General features: G+C 39.2%; 1 protein-coding gene across 1 annotated transcript in view; it reads left to right on the top strand.

The window, feature by feature from the left end:
- LOC309858361 (rotatin-like) overlaps nucleotides 1-20,609 on the top strand; it is a gene marked incomplete at its 3' end in the record, with an annotated part of 60,999 nt that overhangs the window by 13,553 nt on the left and 26,837 nt on the right. The window contains exons 4-11 of the mRNA XM_082751046.1: nucleotides 1,132-1,302; nucleotides 6,651-6,863; nucleotides 8,578-8,690; nucleotides 10,896-11,022; nucleotides 14,922-15,047; nucleotides 15,559-15,675; nucleotides 16,694-16,833; nucleotides 19,827-19,998. Coding sequence (XP_082607172.1) covers nucleotides 1,132-1,302; nucleotides 6,651-6,863; nucleotides 8,578-8,690; nucleotides 10,896-11,022; nucleotides 14,922-15,047; nucleotides 15,559-15,675; nucleotides 16,694-16,833; nucleotides 19,827-19,998 — 1,179 coding nt within the window. The remainder of the gene's footprint in view (nucleotides 1-1,131; nucleotides 1,303-6,650; nucleotides 6,864-8,577; nucleotides 8,691-10,895; nucleotides 11,023-14,921; nucleotides 15,048-15,558; nucleotides 15,676-16,693; nucleotides 16,834-19,826; nucleotides 19,999-20,609) is intronic.

Genomic DNA, 20,609 nt, shown 5'->3' with positions numbered 1-20,609 from the left:
CCTTAAAACAATCTTTTTACATGGAGAGTTCATGCAATTTTATATGTAATTGTTTTATAATGATCTGACTTTCCCTGTTTCATTTCTTTTTTTAGGATCATTTTGAGTTTAGGGATGTCTCTTGTTCTAATGCATTTTCCCCCATTATACTTGCCATTATGTTAACCATATAGTAATAAGTACTTTATGAGAGTTTCGCATGCTGATTTTTTTTTTAATATTTTATTTATTTATTTGACAGAGAGAGATCACAAGTAGAGAGGCAGGCAGAGAGAGAGAGAGGGAAGCAGGCTCCCTGCTGAGCGGAGAGCCCGATGCGGGACTCTATCCCAGGACCCTGAGATCATGACCTGAGCCGAAGGCAGTGGCTTAACCCACTGAGCCACCCAGGCGCCCCGCATGCCGATTTTTTAAAAAAGATTTTATTCATTCATTTGACAGAGAGAGACACAGTGAGAGAGGACACAAGCAGGGAGAGTGGAAGGGGGAGAAGCAGGCCTCCTGCTAGCAGAGAGCCCAATATGGGGCTTGATCCCAGGACCCTGGGATCATGACCTGAGCCAAAGGCAGACGCTTAATGACTGAGCCACCCAGGCGCCCCTGCATGCCGATTTTTGAAGTTAGAATAATTAAGCAGTAGAAACTAGGAGTTTATGTTTCATTTAGCTTTGGTATTTTGTTTATTTTTATTCATTATTAGTTAGAAATATTGTTTGAAAAAACTTTAGGTGTGCTTAGTTTTCATTTGTACTGCTTTAAATTACTTCAGCAGGTATGGGTTATTTTATTTTATTTTATTTTTTAAGATTTTACTTATTTATTCATTTGTCAGAGAGAGGGGACAAGTAAAAGTAGGGGGAACGGCAGGCAGAGGGAGAAGCAGACTCCCCGCTGAGCAAGGAGCCCTATGTGGGACTCGATCCCAGGACCCTGAGATCATGACCTGAGCTGAAGCAGATGCTTAACTGACTGAGCCACCCTGGCGTCCTGGTATAGGCTATTCTTATAGGGAGGAATAAATTTTTTTGGTTTTTGTTCTTAATCATAATATTTTAAATTATTCTCTGTGAAATTTTCCATACTGGATCCCTGAAATTTTTTTTTTCCTGTTTCGTGTTTAAATGTCTGCAGAAAGAAAAACTGCTCGTGGTGTTGGGGTCCCTGGGAGATACTGTGTGCTACCACAAAAGCGGAGTGAGCTCGGACCAACCAGAGGTCGTGCTGGTGCACCACCGAATGGCCTTTGTCAGTGTTTCACTGTTTGCAGTCCGGGTGCTGCAGATGCTTCTCCCTGTCGAAAAGGTAAGGCAGCTGACGTTTCTTTGTGTTTTTTTGAACTGAACTGTGTGTTCAGTTGCTTAATGTTGTTTAGTGTTTGGAGTATTACAGGTAAGTGCTGTGTCATGTATTTCTTCTGATCATGTCATGGCGTACAAAGGTTACATTGAGAAAGACTAACATTTCTGAATAGTTTTGGCAAATCATTTGATAGAAAAACATTAGTTCTAAAAAATTTTTTTCTTTAGGTAACTTAAAATTACACAGTTTCATACATTTTTATAAAGGGAATATATCTGTGTTTAAAAAGTGGCCATCACCCCAGAACAGAGAATAGAGTATTACCAGCATTTCAGAGGCCCCTTCTCATCCATTACCTCCCCTTCCTCCCTTCCTGCTGAACTCTTCCTTTCTGACTTCTGTCAATATAGATCAATCTGTCTGTTTTTCATCATTGCATAAATGGAATTCTAAGGTATGAACTGGCTCAAGGTCTTTTTTGAGGTTCATCACTGTTGTTGCTAATAGCAGTTCATTAAGTTTTTATTGCAAAATATGATTCCATTTTATAACTGTGTTAAAGGTGATTTTAGTAGGTGTCCATCTTTCTTTTAAATCATCTCTCAATTTGAATGTTAGTGGTAAAATATCTCAAGTGATTCATGCACAAGTGTTTTATAGTGTACTTAGTGCAAGAAGAAAGGTGTGGCATGTTTACATAAAGGTATAAGAGAAATTACTGCAACTAAAGAACTACTTCCTGTCTTTGTATTGTCCTTTGTTATACACATTTGCCCTTTTGTAAGATTCTGAAGAGCATAGAGGCTAAACTCTGTTTTTTCATAACACTTTTAAATGCACTATATTATCAGATCACCTGGGAAAGCAAGAACAAAACATCAAATTTTTATTAAATATTTATATATTTATTTGAAAGAGAGAGAGAGAGAGTGCATGCACAAGCAGGAAGGGCAGAGGGAGGAGGAGAGAGAGACTCTTAAGCAGACTCTGCTGAGCACAGAGCCTGACACAGGGCTCAGTCTCACCACCCCGAGATCACAGCCTGAGCTGAAACCAAAAGTCCGATTCTTAACTGTGCCGTCCAGGCATACCCCAAACATTAAATATTAAATTTAGTATTTTGCTTTAGGGAAAAGAACATCACTTTTGTTAATTTTAATTTTTGACTTTCATTCATTAGTTACTATGAAGAAGTGACTAATCTGAAGGCATTTTCTGCTTTGAGGAAATTTTCCAATGTTTAAAGTATTATTAATTGAAGAGTTCAGTCATATAAGATTGTAATTGCATTTAAATTATGGAAGTCTTACTTTACATAATACATAACTGAAAAATTAGTGGTGCTACACTAACTTGTTATTAAGTATTACAGATGATCAATCTATAGGTTGAAATATTGATAGAAAACTTACCAATTCTATCATACAGTTTTATTTATTTATTTTTGATTATAGATTTTTTTCATTTTTGTGCTTCCTGGGTACGAGTCAATTCAAGTAGAAATCAATGATTTGTTTTGAGTTACTTCAGTGATAGAATAATATAAAGCTTCATTTTTTTTTTGAAGTTATTTTTTATTTTTTGAAGTTATTTTTTATTTATTTGTTTTTGTTTTTGAAGGCAAATAAGTGTCTGTGAATTTTGATAGCTCTCTTAAATACATAACTTGGGGGGCGCCTGGATGGCTCAGTGGGTTGAGCCGCTGCCTTCGGCTTAGGTCGTGATCTCAGGGTCCTGGGATCGAGCCTCGCATCGGGCTCTCTGCTCAGCAGGGAGCCTGCTTCCCCCTCTTTCTCTGCCTGCCTCTCTGCCTGCTTGTGATCTTTCTCTCTGTCAAATAAATAAATAAAATTTTAAAAAAAAAATACATAACTTGGCACTTCATTAGAGTGGTAAATAAAGCCGTGGGGAGATGGTAATTGGGTATTGGTTTTTAGATCATTGTAATTGCTTTGATTGATTAAGAACTTTAAAATGAGATCTAAACAAAAATCCTTTGCTATTGCTGTCAAATGTCTTCTTTTAGTTTATATGAATACAAGATTATGCTGCCCTCTGCCTGTTGCTGGCCCTCCAAAAGTTGAAGTGCAGTTTGGATTCTGAAACTTCCAGCCTGGAAAGTGGTTTTTAAATATTTGAGTTGCTACTTCCCAAATATGTAATTCGGAAGTTGGAAAATGGTAACATGAATCTGTGTAGAGATTTCCTGGATTTGAAAGTTTTGACAAAATGTCCTTGAAGGCCTTTTTGAAGTTCATAATTATTGGTTTTGAAAATATTTTGAATGATACCTATGTACAGGTTAAAATGATACATTAGTAATCCTATGAAAAATAATTTATTTGGATAAATCAAATTGGTAGAAACTAAGAACTAAAAATACTGGCCCTGTGCTGGAAGCAGGATCCAGAGCATCTTTGGAGCTTCTGTGTCTGTTTCCTAGCTTGCTGACTGAGGAGGGGAAGAGTTTGTTCCACACGGCTTTGACTCTTTTCAGAGCATCACTTCTCAAAGTTTAATGTGCAAACGGGTCACCTAGGATCTTGCATATTCCCATCCTTTAGTTCTGGACTAGGAATTGAAAGTCTGTGTTCTAACAAGTCCTTTAGATGATACCGTGCCTGATCTGAGTTGGAAAGCATAGAGAGACCAGTGTTTTGCCCCTTCCCCACTCGGCACACGAAATGATTTTGTTGGTTGATTGTATCTAAGAGTGGTGATGGACTGGCACTGATGTATCTTCACTTTTAGTTCTGACTGACATGTGACTGATGCTTGGATACATAGGATAGCGTCTTTATTCTGTTGACTCATCAGTCCATTGCCCCATGCAGCACTAAACTCGAGTCTGTAGCATGGTGCTCTGAGTTGCTGAGATGATGAAGTTTCAGATGTAGGGACGAAGAGTGAAGATGTCAGAATTCCTTAGTGTTGGGGGGAAAAGAAGAAAGAAAGGACATTAATATTTAATAAGTGAGATATGCTAGACATCTGCTCAGTGCTTAATTCTCACATCAGCTCTTCTTACTTTTCTGATTAGAGTTGGAGAAAGGTCTTTTAAAATAAAAAAACAGTACCTTTGGCATTAGATCCCTGAGGATTTGATATCTTAGCATAGTGCCCAACTCACAAACTCTCCTTGGCTAATTCCTCTTTCTCTTCCTAACTTTTGAAAGGAATAGAACCCTAGGACTGACCACGGTCCTCATGAGACATCATTCCATTTGTGGTCTTAAATACCATCAATTGGCTGACACCTCCTGGATTTGTAGTTCCAGTACACGTGTGTCACCCGAACTGCAAACTCACATTTATTCACCATCCTTGTTGACATTTTCACTTGGGTGACAGTTGATGTTTTCAGCAAAGTGTGTCTCAACCCCAGTTCTTCACTTCTGCTCTGTTCTTTCTACAGTCTTCCCTCTCTGGGTAGGTCGAACCTTCAATCTTCTAGTTGTTTGTTGATCACAACTAAGCAAGAATGCTTAGATTCATCCTTGATTTCTGTCTTTCACACACATCTAGATCTAGTCCCTCTGCAGAATTTGTCATTTCTTCCTTGACATCTGTCTGGAATCTGAACACCTCTCGCCGTTCCTACTGCTGTTTCCAGAGTTCAGGCACGTCTCTGCCCTGGATTGTTGTGGTAGCTTCATCCTTGATGTCCCACCTTCCCCTCGCACTGTTTCATCTTTTCCCTACAGGCTGCGCTTGATGGCTGCTTGAAACTTTCCAGGGCTTCTTCCAAAGACGGCTTTTAAGATGAGCCAAAGCCTTACCTGATATGGTCAGTTTGCCCCTGCACTGGCCTCCTTGCATCCAGATATACTGTGTCTCTGGGTCTTTGTACTTGTAGTTTCCTCTTCTACCAATGCTGTTCCTGCAGATAATCCACATGACTTCTCACTCCTCCGGGTCTTCATTTCAATGTTGCCTTATCAGGGAGGCCTTCCCCTTCTGCTCTTCCCTTGTTCTACTCCCCATTGTGTCTCTTCCTCTCCATCTTTCCCATCCCTTGTTTCCCTTCTTAGCATTACTGATCACACCTGATGTCTTATGAAATACATTGATTTACTCTGCCTTCTTCACTGGACTGTTTACTTCCTGAGGGCAGAGGCTCTGTTTGCTTCCTCCTGTGCCCTCAGGATCTGGCATACAGTAGGGGAATACAGTAGGGGCCCAATAATTTTTTCCTGAGTGAGCAAATAATAGGTGATCAGGTAACTCAGTTTGCCTCTCTTTTTTCCCCACTAAGAGAGTTCTTCATAGAATCATGAAATTTCTCTTGACTTTCTAAAAGCTGCTATCTTAATAGCTGGGTTGTTGTTTTTTTTTCCCTATGGTTAAGAACCTAAAAATTTGATTCCTTTAGTTTCTTATATTTATTTGGCAACTTTATTTCATTGAGAAGCATTATTTAGCTGATTCAGTCCTTAATCTTAGATTTTCAGGTAGTAACTAATTATCCTTAAAATAGGTTATCCATGAAATGAATGGTGACCAAACCTACTTTAATAAAGACATCATTTCAGCCAAAGTAGTGAGCTCTGCCAAATGATTTTCTCCAAATACTGAATTTTTAATCCTTTGTGTTTTTTAATTGATTTGTAGAATCCTGTCACTAAGCTCTAATTGTTAAAAAACCAGAACCTGAACAGCTCTTTCAATTTTAAGTCAGTTGATTAAGGTTAAAAAATGTATAATATAAAATTTGAGCCTGTGGTTTTATACTAATTAAGGGTCAGTTTTCTTTGGGTGTTCTAGAACTATTTAAATATTGTTGAATTTCCCCTTTCCCTCTAAAATACAAACTAAACAAAAATTCAATATCTGTTCAAATCAATCTGCTGTTATGCTTGATTTAGTGTTATTCAGTTCAACGTGTAATTAATAAGCCCTGGGTTATGTGTTCAGCTTTGGTAGGGACGTGCTTGTCTTCAAGAATTTATTGCATTATTCTGGGGACTTATGTGCATAGCATGAAATACTCAAATCAAAAAGCCTCCTGCTTTTGGTTCAGTAGCAGAGTTATAAACAAGGTGGAGGGTCCAGTTTCTGGCTGTTGGTAGTTCTGGTTGTTGGTTTAGGGAAGAAGTAAGTATCCTGTATCCCAGGCGTTGGGAATGTGTTGAAGATTGCACTTGAGTTATTCTGGGCAGAGAAAAATTACAGTGAACAAGACACGGAAGTGAGTAGTGCGTTAGGGAATAGAATTTCCTTTGGAGAAGCATAGACTTTGTGATATAGAGAATGATAAAAATAGAAAGTGGAGCTAGCTACATTGAGATCGTATAGTCTACCATGTTTTTCGTAAAAAATTTTTAACTTTTTTATTTTTTTTATTCATTAAGGCAGGCCAGCTTTTACCGGAACCTATGTCAGCAGCATTATTTCTAGTTTCTTTGGACATGCCTATTTCTTTGGAATATCCAAATATTCATGAAGCTGTTGTGGCATATTTGGAACAGCTGAATTCTGAAAACTACAGTATTTATAAACGAACTGCAGAGGCTGTTTATTCAATTGAATGTACCTGTAACTTCCTGTCTGATGTTGGGAAGGAGGTAAACAGTTTCTTAATATCTTCTAAATATTCCTTTGCTAAAATATTTGGAAAATATAACCTTTACTTTCAAATCATATACATATAATATAATAACTGTATTGTGGGGGGTACATTATTATTAAATGGTCACTTGTCAGGTTAAAGTAAGGATATGTGTGAAGGTAAACAAAGAGTTTATGGGACTGCCGCGCTGCCTACTGTGCTAAGGAAGCGGGTAACTGAAGACTTCAGATAGATGAATGGTGCATATTCATAGGACCAGTTGTTTTTAAAAAGACAGTAATTATTATCAATGTCTTAATATTTAATAATTCCTTTTTTTAAAGATTTTATTTATTCACTTGACAGAGAGATCACAAGTAGGCAGAGAGGCAGGCAGAGAGAGAGGGAGAAGCAGGCTCCCTGCTGAGCAGAGAGCCCGATGTGGGGCTCGATCGCAGGACCCTGAGATCATGACCTGAGTCGAAAGCAGAGGCTTAACCCACTGAGCCACCCAGGTGCCCCTAATAGTTCCTTTTTGAAGTGATTTACTGTCTTTGAACACCGTGACAATTGACATAAACACATTATAAAGGCCATTTTAGTGCTTATCTGTAGACACATGTTTCCTTTAATATTTTATAAACCCTTAGTACATACTCACACAGAGAGCCTGATTTTTTATTAAATAAAACCATGAACTAGATTGTTTTTAAGGTAAGATGAATTTAGAGGCAATGTTCTAGCAATAATTATATATCGTTTATCCCTTTTAGAGAGACTATTAATTACAATTTTTAGTATTTTTATCAATGAAGGGATTAGTGAGTCTTAAAGTAGACACTGACTACAATAGGTGTTTACTGTTTGAAAGTTCCTGAAAAATTAAGAACTAAATTCTTCTCTTTTTGTTCCCCACAGGGGAAGCTATCTCAGCCTCTAATTTTCCTTAATTTACCCTTTTTTTCTTTTTCTGTAGCCATATCTCAGTGCCAGTGCCATCTTGTTTCCTCTGTAATAGAAGTACAAATTGTCTTTAAATTGAATTAATTCTGTGGTATTCTGCATGGTCAGTTAATCATGCATGTACTGGCTGTCTTTTATGTTTGCAGAAGCAGTCAGGATGTAGAAGGGGGACGTGGATCATCAAGATACATGAGTCCTGCCTTGAGTCTACAGTTAGTAGGGAGATAGGGCTACAAACAAATAGCCACTCGATGTAACCTTATACCTACTTAGAGGTGAAAAATGGAAACTTCCTTGGGCATTTAGCAAGGAATTTTTCCCGCATTTTTCCACCTAAGCTGACATTTTTCGTTTGCTGGTTGGGAAGGTGGACTTAAGCAAATGTGAACAGTCTCAAGGTCTCTGAATAATCTAATTTCCCTTTAAATTTTACTTAGTTAGCAGTGCAGTATTGGTTTTTGGAATAGAATTCAGTGCTTCATCACTTACATACAACAGCCACTGCTCATCACAACATGTGCCCTCCTTAATACCTGTCACCCATCTGTCCTATCCTACAGCCTCCTCCGTCCGTCAACCTTCAGTTCTCTGTCGTTAAGAGGCTCTTCTGGTTTATTTTCCTGTATCCTTCCTCCATCCCTTCCCATATGTTCATCTGTTTTCTTTCTTAATGAATGATCTAATTACTTGAAGTTGCTTAGTTAGCTGTTGAGAATTCTGTTGTACATGAATTTGACATTTACTGTTTCATTCTGCTCTTTTTTTAGGGAGAGAGGAATCTCTTAGAATTAGTGGAGCTGGCAGACCAAGCCTTGGGAAGCTTTTCCTATCATCAGCATTTCCCCCTAATAAAGGAAATCATCTGCCTGTGTTCAAAGATGTAATATTCTCTTTCTTGATATGATTATATTATTATAGGATGTATTGTGTGTGTATGCACTTAGAAGCAATGAAAACAGAACTGGCCTTAAATCTTGTTACTGTTTTTTAGTTAAAATTGTTTTTATATATGTGTGACCTCTAAATCTATACGTATAGCTGCATTAGGGCAGTCAGCTGTTTTATTCAAGGGTAAACTTTAAATTCTATGCCTGTAATCAACATTAACTATCCCTGGATTTTCATACATTTGTTTTGGTGTCCATCCAAACTAAGTATTCAAACATATTTGCTTATTTATCTTTGAAGATATCTTTAATTACTAACTTAAATTGAGGGTCTTTTAATGTTTCATTACTTTCTACCTTTTTCTATGTGGATTTTTAGAATGCATCATGCATTGGTTAATTTATTTTGAAGACACTGGGGGGCTTCTGGGGGGCTCAGTCCCTTAAGTGTCTGTCTGCTTTGGGCTCAGGTCATGATCCCAGGGTTCTGGGATTGAGCTCCACATTGGGCTCCCTGCTCAGGAGGGGAGTCTGCTTTCCCTTTCTTCCTCCCTCTGCTCATCCTCTGTCTTCCTCTCTTTCTCTGTCACTCTCCTCTCTCTCAAATAAATAAATCTTAAAAAAATATTTTGAAGACATTGGAGCAGATTCCTATTTAGAATTTAGTATCTTCGTTGCTTTTGAGGAGTAAATTCCATGATGATAAATATTTGTATGGATTTTAAAATTTATTTATTATCTCACATAGTTAATGTTTGTGTATGTGTGTATATGTGTTTATGTATAGTAAGAAAATTTATGATCTGTTCTCTTAACAAGTATCAAGAATATAATACAATATTAGCTGTAGTCATCATAGAGAACTTTAGATTTCCAGAATTTGTACGTTCTGAAAAACTAAAACCTTGTATGCTTTGACCAACATCTCCACATTTCCTGTGTTCCTCAGTCCCTGGCCACCACCATTTTGCTTTCTGTTTCTAGGAGTTTGACTTTTTTAGATTACACATATAAATGAGATTATGCAGTGTATTTGTCTTTCTGTACCTGGCTTATTTATGTTACTTAGCATAATGTCTCCATGCTCATCTGTGTTGTTAAAAAGATTTCTTTTCTTTTTTAAGGCTGAGTAATATGCCATTGTGTGTGTGTGTGTGTGTGTGTGTCTGTCTGTATATATATATATAAATATAAACATTTTTTTTTGTATTTGTTCATCCTTCGAGGGATACTTCGTTGTTTCCACATATAGTTACTCTTGAAAAACACAGATTTGAACTGTGAGGGTCCACTTATGTGAGGATTTATTTCAATAAATATATGTACAATGCTGTAAATGTATTTCTCTTACCATTCTTTAGATTTTTTTTTCTCTAGCTCTATTTAAGAATACAGTGTATATGTGACACATATAACGTACAACATATGTGTTAATCATTTGTTTATGTTACTGGGAGGGCTTCTGGTCAACAGTAGGCTATTACTAGTTAGGTGTTTGGGGATTCAAAAGTTATACAAGGATTTTTAACTGCAGGGAGGTCAGTGCCCTTAACCCCTGTGTTATTCAAACGTCAGCTGGAGAAGGGAGTTGAGGGGAATTGGAAGGGGAGGTGAACCATGAGACTATGGACTGTGGACTCTGAAAAACAACCTGAGGGTCTTGAGGGGGGGCAGTGGGAGGTTGGGGGAACAAGGTGGTGAGTATTAGGGAGGGCACGTGTTGCATGGAGCACTGGGTGTGGCGCAAAAACACTGAATACTGTTACGCTGAAAAGAAATTAAAAAAAAATAAAGGTCAGCTATATTGAACAGCATGAATAATACTGGGATGTACATGGGAGTACAGATATTTTCTTCGAGATACTGATTTCATTTCCTTTGGATTTATAACCAGTAGTGGGATTGCTGGATCATTTGGTAGTTCTATTTTTAATTTTGTGGAAATGCCATACTGTTTTCCAAAATGGCTGTATATCAATTTACATCCCAAATATGGGTTTTTAAAGACTTCTTTTGTACTTTTCAAGAGGATATTTTTTCCATTGAGGCAGGTAAGGTCTTGGGTAAATACTAATACTGGGTTAAATAGATTCCAGTTGGAGAAATTGGAGTAGGAAGAAACCCCTTCCACTGTGCTTTTCAATCTCTTGAGTAACTCACTTACCTTACATATCTTGAATGTTTTATCTTTTTACCAGTTGGAAATCTGCACAGGCCAGTCCATTACTTCAAGGAGAAAGTCAGAAGGTGTTTCTACGCATGTTATCTCACCCATTACTGCAAGTGAAAGTGGAAACTTACAATTGCTGTCTGGAAATTATTAAGGTGCGTTTTTGTGGTTTTTGTTTTTTGTTGTTGGGGAGAGCTAATAGTGTATTCTCTTATTTTATTTTATGTATTTATTTTTTATATAGTATTTTACTTTATTTTTAAAATGGGCTCCATGCCCAGCATAAGGCTTGAACTCATGACTCTGAGATCAAGAGTTGCATGCTCTACTGACTGCGCCAGCCAATGCCCCTGGATTCTCTTATTCAAACTCTAAAATTAATTGACATTTTGTGTGAGATACAAGAATTATTACCATAAAAATAAATGACAGTTATTAGTCAACTTTAAGACATTTTTGCTATTAATTCTCTAAATACTGAGTCTAGGAATTAAAGTGCTTTTTAAGAAAATTTGTCAAGAATTACATTTGTGTTTTGTTATTTAATTATGGAAGCATTGTAAGAAAATCTTGATTTCTACCATGTATTCAAAAGTCATTTCTGGGTGCTTTCGTGGCTCAGTTGGTTAAGCATGGGCATAAAAATACCGTCTGAATCGCTGCTTTTATTTATTTTGGGTGTATATATCCAGAAGTAGGATTACTGGATTGCATGGTAGTTCTATTATTAATGTTTTGAGGAACTGCCATGCTGTTTTTTATAGTGGCTGCATCATTTCATGTCCCCACCAGTAGTACAGGAGGGTTCCAGTTTCTTTAAATGCTCCCCAACAGTTGTTATTTTCTGTTTTAATAACAGCCACCCCAGTCTCATCAGGTTTGCTTTTAATTTACTCATTAAGTTTAAATTTCACTTACTCCATTTTTATTACTATGCTTTTTCTTTGCTTCTTTTTTAACTTTTTCTATAATAATCTTTCATTTTCTTCTTTTGCTTCTTTGTAAATTGTGAACATACTGATTTTATAATTTATTTAGATTATTCTATTATTTAGAATGCTTTCATTTATTATGGCTATTGAATCTCATATGTTGTTCATTTCAGCAGGTGATAATGATTTTTAATTGTAAGGTTTTCTTTGGCAGGTGGTTTGTACTTTGGGAATCTCATATTCTGTAGACAGTGGTTTTATACCTACTTCTGCCTTGTTTACAGGGATTTGACAGAATTGATAGGTGCTGTAGGCTGGGAGGAGTTTATTAGGGAGATATATTTTCATTTAAATATGTCTAAATGCTCATCAAAAGAACCAGCTGAGAGGGAAGGAGGGTGGCAAGTGCCTAATTAAGAGAAGCTAGTGCCTTTGAAAGTTGAAGTCATTGGGATCTAGAATATTGATGGCTGATTGAGCCTAAGTGGGCTTAGGTATAGCAGCAAGTGGAAGGTACTTCCTTCTATTGATTTTTTATTTTCTTTGAGATTGAAAGTAAGTGCCTTGTTTAGTGTGTTTGAAATAACTGGTGTGAATAGAAGTTTGATAAGATCAAATAGCAGGATTTGGGGGTCGTATTGGGGTTTGGTTGATTGTTTTTATAATCTTAATAGTGAAACTAATCTACTTTGCATGATTGGCTAGCTGTTTGTGATTTTGGAGAATGTGAGCATTTGGATCCATCAAGGGTTGTGGTTTTTCCCTAATAAAGGGAGGGAAGGCCTTTGGTTAAAAGTGAGCTGAATGGCTGAAGCGAGAGCCCGCAGAATCAAAGGAGGTAAAAGCTAGAGGGAAGGAAGTAGTTCGGACTGGAGGTCAGAGAAGTGTATTGTGAGGTATTAAACGGGTAGAAACCTGTATTTATGATTTTAGAGGAGATATAAGTGGAAGCTAAGTTGAAGTGTTCCTGAGTTACGGGGCAGATAGTGGTTATTGAGATGAGGAGGTCAAGAAGCTGAGATCTGCGTGTGTGGGATGGTCCTTGCCCTCAGAAATGTAAAATAGTGGAATTGGTTTTGATGTTCAGATCCTCAAAGTGGACTTTAAAGAATTCCTTGGAATGGCTTGCCAACCATTATGAAGCTTTGGATTTTATTCTAAGTACAGTGAGAAGCTATGAATGATTTGAGGCAGGGAAATGATTTGATCTATTTACCTTTTTAAAAAGATCATTCTTCCTGTCGTGTGAGGAATCAGTTGCCGGGGGTCAAGAGTGGAAGCCAAAAGACCAGTTCCACTGTAGTAGCCCTGCTGAGATGGGATCCTGTGGTGGGGATGAAGGGAAAAAAGGAATTCAGGATGTACTAAGGACATAGAGCTGGTTGGTCTGCTGATAACGGGAGTAAGATACAGAAAGTGGTCAAAGAAGAGTTCTGGGGTTTGGGATTTAGCAGCTGGATTGATGGTGCTGTCCTAAGTTTCAGATTGTGGATGGGATAGAACTCTTGAACCTGTTAAGTTTGAGATTCCTTTTTACATCTAAGTGGAGGTTTTAAGTAGAGGGTGGAATATAATAATAGTACCAACAACAACAATAATGCCAGTTATAATGATGGTGATGATGGTGGTAATAATAGTGATAATGACTAATATTTATTCTATGTACCAATAACATATTTTCTAAATATGTTACATCATCTAATCATTATTAGATGAAAAGACCAATGTAGGTAAGCTGATACATTTAGTGATGAGAAAAGAAAAGTGTTTTCAGGGTTAGGTATTATTCCCATTATATGGATTAGTAAACTGAAGGTCAGAGAGTTCAAGTTGTGTGTGTTTTTTTTTTTTTTAAGATTTTATTTATTTGTTTGAGAGGAGAGAGAAAGTATGCACACAAGCCGTGGGAGGGGCACACAGGAGAGAGGGAGAATCTCAAGCAGACTCCACAGTGAGGGGCTCAGTCTCATGACCCTGAGAGCATGCTCTCTGCCGAAATTAACAATTGGTCGCTTAACTGACTGAGCCACCCAAGTGCCCCGAGTTTAAGGATTTTGAGGAGCAACTTTTTTTTTTTTAAGATATTATTTATTTATTTATGTATTTGAGAAAGGGAGGGAGAGAGAGCGAGCCTGTGCCCAAGTTGGGGGAGAGGCAGAGGGAAAGGAGAGAGAATCCCAAGCACACTCTCCATTGAGCGGGGAGCTCGACGCTGGCCTCAGTCTCATGACCCTGAGATCATGACCTGAGCAGAAGTCAGGCATGGACGGATGCTCAGCTGACTACACCACCCAGCACCCCAGTGCCAGAGCTCTTATTAAACCATAGGCCAAGGCTATGCTCTTTCAAAAGGTTAGAATATACACTTATTGTCTAGCATGATTAAAATCTAAAGAGAAAAATTATGTAGTAACGTGTATGTATATGTGTGTGTGTGTGTGTATGTGTGTGTAACTTTTTGACCTCTGATTTACTGTTTGTGGTTAGGAAGTAGTATTTTGCAGAGTGAAAAAAAATCCATTTCTGAGAGTCATTGTTGATTTTGTATTGTGTTTGTTTTAAGTTCTGTTACTATTTCAGGTAGCTTTTGTCCCCTTCTTAAGCAGTCTCTAAGAGAATACTGTCCTCTAGCTCAAATTGAGAAAAGAATTTGTGGTGATTTGGAGAGATGGTGTGGAGGTAGTGCTTGTTGTATTTAGGTGCATGGCTGCATTGATGATCAGTGTCCTACACATATGTTGTCCTCCCCTGCCTGCAAAACTTCAGGTCCATTTTTATTTGAATTTTGTTTTTCTTTCTCAAACTTCAGTAAGCAAAGTGCGAAAACCCTAAGATAAGTTTATTGTGTTTTTTTTTAAATGTTTATTATTATGAACAACCTCAAGAGATTATGATTGTTGCAGAAGTTTGGTTATTTAATTTATCAAAACTCTGCTTGTTGGCAGAAAGTAACATAACACATACCTCATGTAGACTCAAAAGGCAAGAGAAATTTTTTTCATCCTCCATCAGTTAAAAGTTTTAGTGAAGTGAAAAGTTAAATTAGAATTAAATTGTAAACAGAAGAAAGAGGATTTCTTTGGAACAATTAACATCACTAATTTTTAAAACCTATTTTACAGGAATGTTTAGGTGTCCATAATGTCACTAAACCTGTGTCTTCACTTTGTAATGGAATTCATTTTCTACTTCACCCGAAAGTTTTATATGAAATCTCTGCATTTGGCATTCAAGAGCCCAAAAATGAGGTATGGCTTAAGAGTAAATGCGAAACACCAGTGTATTTATTAGATACTCAGTTAAATCAAGATCCTATTCTAATATAATTAGATAGTATGATGGGAAGTTGAAAAGAGACTTGTTTTTGATTCATGGGTTCGCTTGAGATTTTATTTACATAAGGAGAAATGTGAAGGAAAATGCGAGAGTCAAGATATGAGCACATACTTGTTCTTGAAGAATTCGGATGCGCTCTTATGTTTTCCATGTGAGATATGCGCTGTACAGTATTACAGCCAGCAGATTATTTCAGGGGAATTTTTATTTAATGCAAAAATATGCCTTTAAGGTTAAAAACAAAGGAAATCCTTAGGGAGGGAGACTAGCTGAGAAGAGAAGGTGAGATGAAGCTACAGAACACGAGCACTTGAGGGAAGAGACGGTCCTCCGGTGCGTGTCCCGCGCTGACGCAGTGTTACAGGCATGCAGGGGGCTTGAGCAGGGCCTCACTGTCGGATTCCGCGATCCGTGTTGTTGCAGGTGAACGCTGCCGCCAGGGCCATCCTGCTGTATCTGCTGCAGGGACGACTGATGATGACAGCGGTGACCTGGAACAAGTTCATTGAGTCTCTCTGCCCTGTCATTCCAGTGCTGCAGGTACTCTGGGCGAGGCGCGTCTCCCATCCCATTTATCTTGGGCGAGTGTGACGGGTTGAAACACGTGCAGACAGCAGAGCTGTCATGCGAGAGAGAAATGAGATGCCGTGCAGGCTCTGTGGAGCAGGGGGCGGGGAGTGGGTGGCTGTCTTGCTGCTGCAGAAGGTTCAATCAGGAGAGCTAATTTGTCTGTGTGCACTTTATGGATCTGGGTGGGAGGTTAAGGAGTGGGGTGCAGGGATTTGGCACTGACTGTGAAAAATAAACTCAGCCTTCTGTAAAGGCTTTTAGGCAAAGCTAACGGTGCTTTTAAAGCAGATGTTACGTAACTAAACTTGCCTGTGAATTGCATCCATGTATGTAGGCGATCGGAGTGCTACTTTGATTCACAGGTTCTGGGAAGCACGCTTCTCCAGCAGTGATTCTGGGCGCTGCGGAGGAGTGAGGGGCGTTCAGGCCAGTCCCCTGCTTCCACCTCTTTCCTGTGGGCACAGGTCTAAAGATCTGGGAAGCACCTCATCTAGGGGAGGTGCCACTGCCAGAATCTCGGAAAACAGGAAAATCAGCAAGCATCAAGAGAGTTGGCATATTTTCCTGAAGTTGTTCAATATTATTATTATTATTATTTGTTAAAGATTTTATTTATTTGACAGAGAGACAGCGAGAGTAGGAACACAAGCAGGGGGAGTGGGAGAGGGAGAAGCAGGCTTTTCGCAGAGCCAGGAGCCCGACTCTGGGGCTCGATCCCAGGACCCTGGGATCATGACCTGAGCCAAAGGCAGCCGCTTAAGGACTGAGCTACCCAGGCGCACCCCCCACCCTGTGTTATTTTTTTAATAAAACTTTTTATATAGGCTTCTTACCTGACATAGATTATTTTGACAAGTGACTATTCACCCGAACTGAAAGAAATTTTAGGATTTGCTCGACAGGCTAAAACAATTCTTACTTTGAAGTTAAAAAGTTCAGCAATATGTATCAAACAAAGAGTAATTTCTCTTTTTCCGGAATCTGTTAGGGCTATGCTGACACAGAAGATCCTTTGGGTAACTCCATTCTCCTCCTGAGCAAAGGGAGTCCTGAGGCGGGCGAAGGGGCTCTCCCCTGTACCACCCGACTGAAGTCCCTGCTGCGGCTCCTGCTCGTCAGAAAGCCCTCGTAAGTAGAGCGGGATCTGCCAGGTGGGCAGGATTCCTGGGCACATTCTCAGAAAGCAGAGGAATTCCATCATTTCCAAGTACAGTAGAACTGGAGGAGGTAAAGGAAAGTGACTCTCCATTGTAAGGCAGAGAGAGGAAACCCGTGTGTGAATCGGAACAGACACGGGGATGGACGTTTGGTGCCTTCCTGACGCCTTCCTTGGTGGCCAGGTCAGCATGCCTTCTCCTGGTGCTGGCGCTCGGAGTGCTGCTCGCTGGCACTGCGGGCTCGTTACAAAGCCACAGGGATGGGTAGATCGTGTCTTCTTTCTTTAGAAATCGGTAGCCTCCTCTTCTGAACATTTGTTCTGAAAGTTAGTAAGTGTTCGTAAAACTGTAACGGCCCGGTTGACCATATACTGGAGTGAGCAGCATTTTCTCTTGCTTAGTTTGTCCTCCTACTTGGGAAACTAGAAAAGCGTTCTTTTTGCCACCATTAGTTTAAGTGTCATTTAAACGAAAAGAAAAGAAGAAAAATGTATTGCTTCTCTCCCTCTCTGTCAGGGTGACATGGATCTTGTCTGTTGCTCGCTTTAGGGAACAGTGGTCATTTTTTCCCTCACCGAGAAGAGAGCAAGCTTAGTCGCGATGGATGAGCAGTGATGACGGGCAGGAGGCGGTTGCAGGGGCGGGGAGGAGCAGGCGTCCTTTCGACAGTGGATAACTTTGCTTTAATCAAACCTTACCTCAGGATAATACAGCGGCTTATTTATAAACACACGATCAGGCTGAACCATAAGGAAGTAGATAGACATATCTAAAACACTAGGTGAATGGAGGGAGGAAGGTCAAGAGAAGAGACTATGATAGCGGCACGGAGAGTGAGGTTTCCCAGCAGGTGCAGCGATGCAGGACGCAGGGGCAGGTGGAGTTACAGTGTCTGCCACTCGGGAGTGCCTCCACACGATGGGGCAGTGTCTGTACTAACGAGCCCAGCTAGTATTCTTCACCCCCAGATTTGGTGATGTAACACAGTAGAAGCTAATTTTCTGTTCACCTTTGGGGGGCCACAGTCTCCAGGTGAACAAAGACATACTCATCAGGTAGGCCCTTTCAAGACTTAGAGATCAGCTCCCAGGAGCCCAGGGCGAGGCCAAGCACCTTTCCAGTAAGGTCATTTTCTCACAACGAACTCGGAACAGTTTGAATCACATACTAGTTCTCGTCGGAGTCATTGTGCCCTTTCCCACCAGACCGTAAACTCTGTGTAGTCAAGAACCGTGTCCGTTGCCGATCTTTTTGTCATTAGAACTTCGCAGAGTGCCTCCGTAGACACCTTGGACGCAAATGTGCTCAAAACACAACATGTTGAAGGAAATAAGTGGTGAGAATGAGTGGACTCTGTTGCCACACACTAAACCTAAAACGTGCTGAATTTCTCTCCTAGACGAGACGCATGAGTACACGCTTTACATACTCCACTATGGCCTTTTTGCCAGGAGCTCACAGCCCCAGAGTTGAATATAGATGGTCCTGGCTTGAAATGAAAGGAGCAAAGTAAAGTTTTCTGTAGGTGTCTAGCTATTCTCACAGCAAATGGTAGAGGGAGAACGTTTGTCTGACTTTTCACACCATCTTGGAGTAAATATCAGTACTCTGAAGAGGACATCTGTTAATAAAATCACTGTAAATTTCTTTTAGATTTGGAAAGTCCTTATTGGATGTCAACTGTGTGCCTTACGAGCCACGGGAGGCTGTGGGAAATTAACAGCACTCGGTGTGGGCACAGCACTGGCTGTATGGAATTGGGCTTGTAATTGGGAGGAGAAATGTTACTGGTTATACTTTATTATTGATTGTAATAAAGCGAGATTGGCATTATGCTACTCGGACTTCAGGGTGACAGGACCACACACAGCAAGGTGACCCAGCCTTGGCTGTGGTGGGGAAGACTCTAGAGAGTAAAGTTTCCTAGAGAGTTGAGTAGGGGTGGGAGATAGCAGGTTTTAACTGTCGTCTCATAAATGATACTTAAAACCTGGAACTTGGGTTATCACTTAGAATTTTCCCAGTTTTTATGTCATTCAAGAACCTGTCAGAGTAGCAGTAGATATCTGGTTGTCTCACCGTCTCCCAACTCCATGCCCTTTGTCCACTTAATGGTTTTCATTTTTCCATTTCATCGTCTAATGGCATGCAACATTTAATCTTTTTGTTTTTTTAAGGTTTTATTTATTTATTTGACAGAGAGAAACACAGTGAGAGAGGGAACACAAGCAGGGGGAGTGGGAGAGGGAGAAGCAGGCTTCCTGTGGAGCAGGGAGCCTGAGCCTGATGCGGTGCTCCATCCCAGGAACCTGGGATCATGACCTGAGCTGAAGGCAGAGGCTATAACCCACTGAGCCACCCAGGAGCCCCAACATTTAATCTTTTCTTGAAATTTCTCACCTCCTATTCAACTGACTTTAATCCTAATCCATTCCAGATAAAATGGGATTTTGATGGGAGTCACAAGAATTTGCATTTTTTTTTTCGAGAAGATTTTGTTTGACCCCTAATATAAGAACATTTTCACACATTGTTGTGACATTACATTTTAGTTATTAATATGATTATTCTCTTGGAGGTTTGATCTAATGTTTGTACTCTGTTCATGAGTCTGGTAATTTTTGATTTTTAGCTAGATTGCTAGGCTTCGAGTCAGAAATTATGGATGTGATTTGCAGGTTTTATTAATTTATTGCCGTTGACTGTGATATTGAACATGGACTATGAAGTTGATCGTCTCAGTGAGTCTGTCTCTTCATTTGTAACTTGATTATTCTTTATTTCTAAAGAGTAATTGTGAGTATATACTATTTTAGTAGAAAAACAAAGTACCTTTGTTAGTAATGTCAGTATAAACATGGTAAATTATCGTGTTGATATACAATAATGCTTTGTGATTATAGACATTTAAAATATAGACATTGTGTATTACAAAATGTTGACTGAAACACTTTGTTTCTTTAGGGTCCGCTCACTAGCATTAAAACTTTTAGCGTGTCATCTCACAAGGGAAGAAGGGGCTGACACAAAGCGGCCTTCAATAGATGCCAGAGTTCTCTCCAGAGTTACTAATTTATTTATCGTGAAAAAGCCTATTGAACTCAAATTGGATGACAGAAGAGAACTGGTTATTAAGGTGACTATAACTGTCAGGTTTGTTATTTCCTGGTTACTTGATGCATTTGTGTATCACATGTTTAATGTTACATTCTTCAGTTTGTGTACGCATCTGAGAGGAAAGGAAGTGTTTATTCATGGCTTGTTTGAAATTGTGTTCTGGCTTTGTCTGGCTTCTGGATAGATTTATTTATTGAATAAATATTTCTTGGGTGCCTACTGCATGCCAGGCATTATGTCCCTTTCATTTAATATATACACTGGAAATGCAGATTAATTTGAATAGCATATTAAATACAAGATAAGGTTAATGTAGTGGAAAGAAATTCCGTGGTGGCTCTTTTTTTTTTTTTTTTTTTACTTTTTAAAAAACATTTTTTAAATTTATTTTCAGCGTAACAGTATTTGTTGTTTTTGCACCACACCCAGTGCTCCATGCAATCCGTGCCCTCTCCAATACCCACCACCTGGTTCCCCCAACCTTCCACTCCCTGCCCCTTGAAACCCCTCAGATTGTTTTTCAGAGTCCATAGTCTCTAGTGGTGACTCTTAAAACAAATATACTGACATAAAAACTCTTGGAAATTCTTCTTGTTCTTATGTTGGAAATAGCCTATAAAGAAGAAGGAA

Source organism: Mustela nivalis (genome assembly GCF_964662115.1).
Source record: "Mustela nivalis genome assembly, contig: HAP1_SCAFFOLD_2260, whole genome shotgun sequence".
Classification (NCBI taxonomy): Eukaryota; Metazoa; Chordata; class Mammalia; order Carnivora; family Mustelidae; genus Mustela; species Mustela nivalis.
The sequence above is the reverse complement of the archived record's forward strand: the minus strand, read 5'-3'. Positions and strand labels throughout refer to the sequence as shown.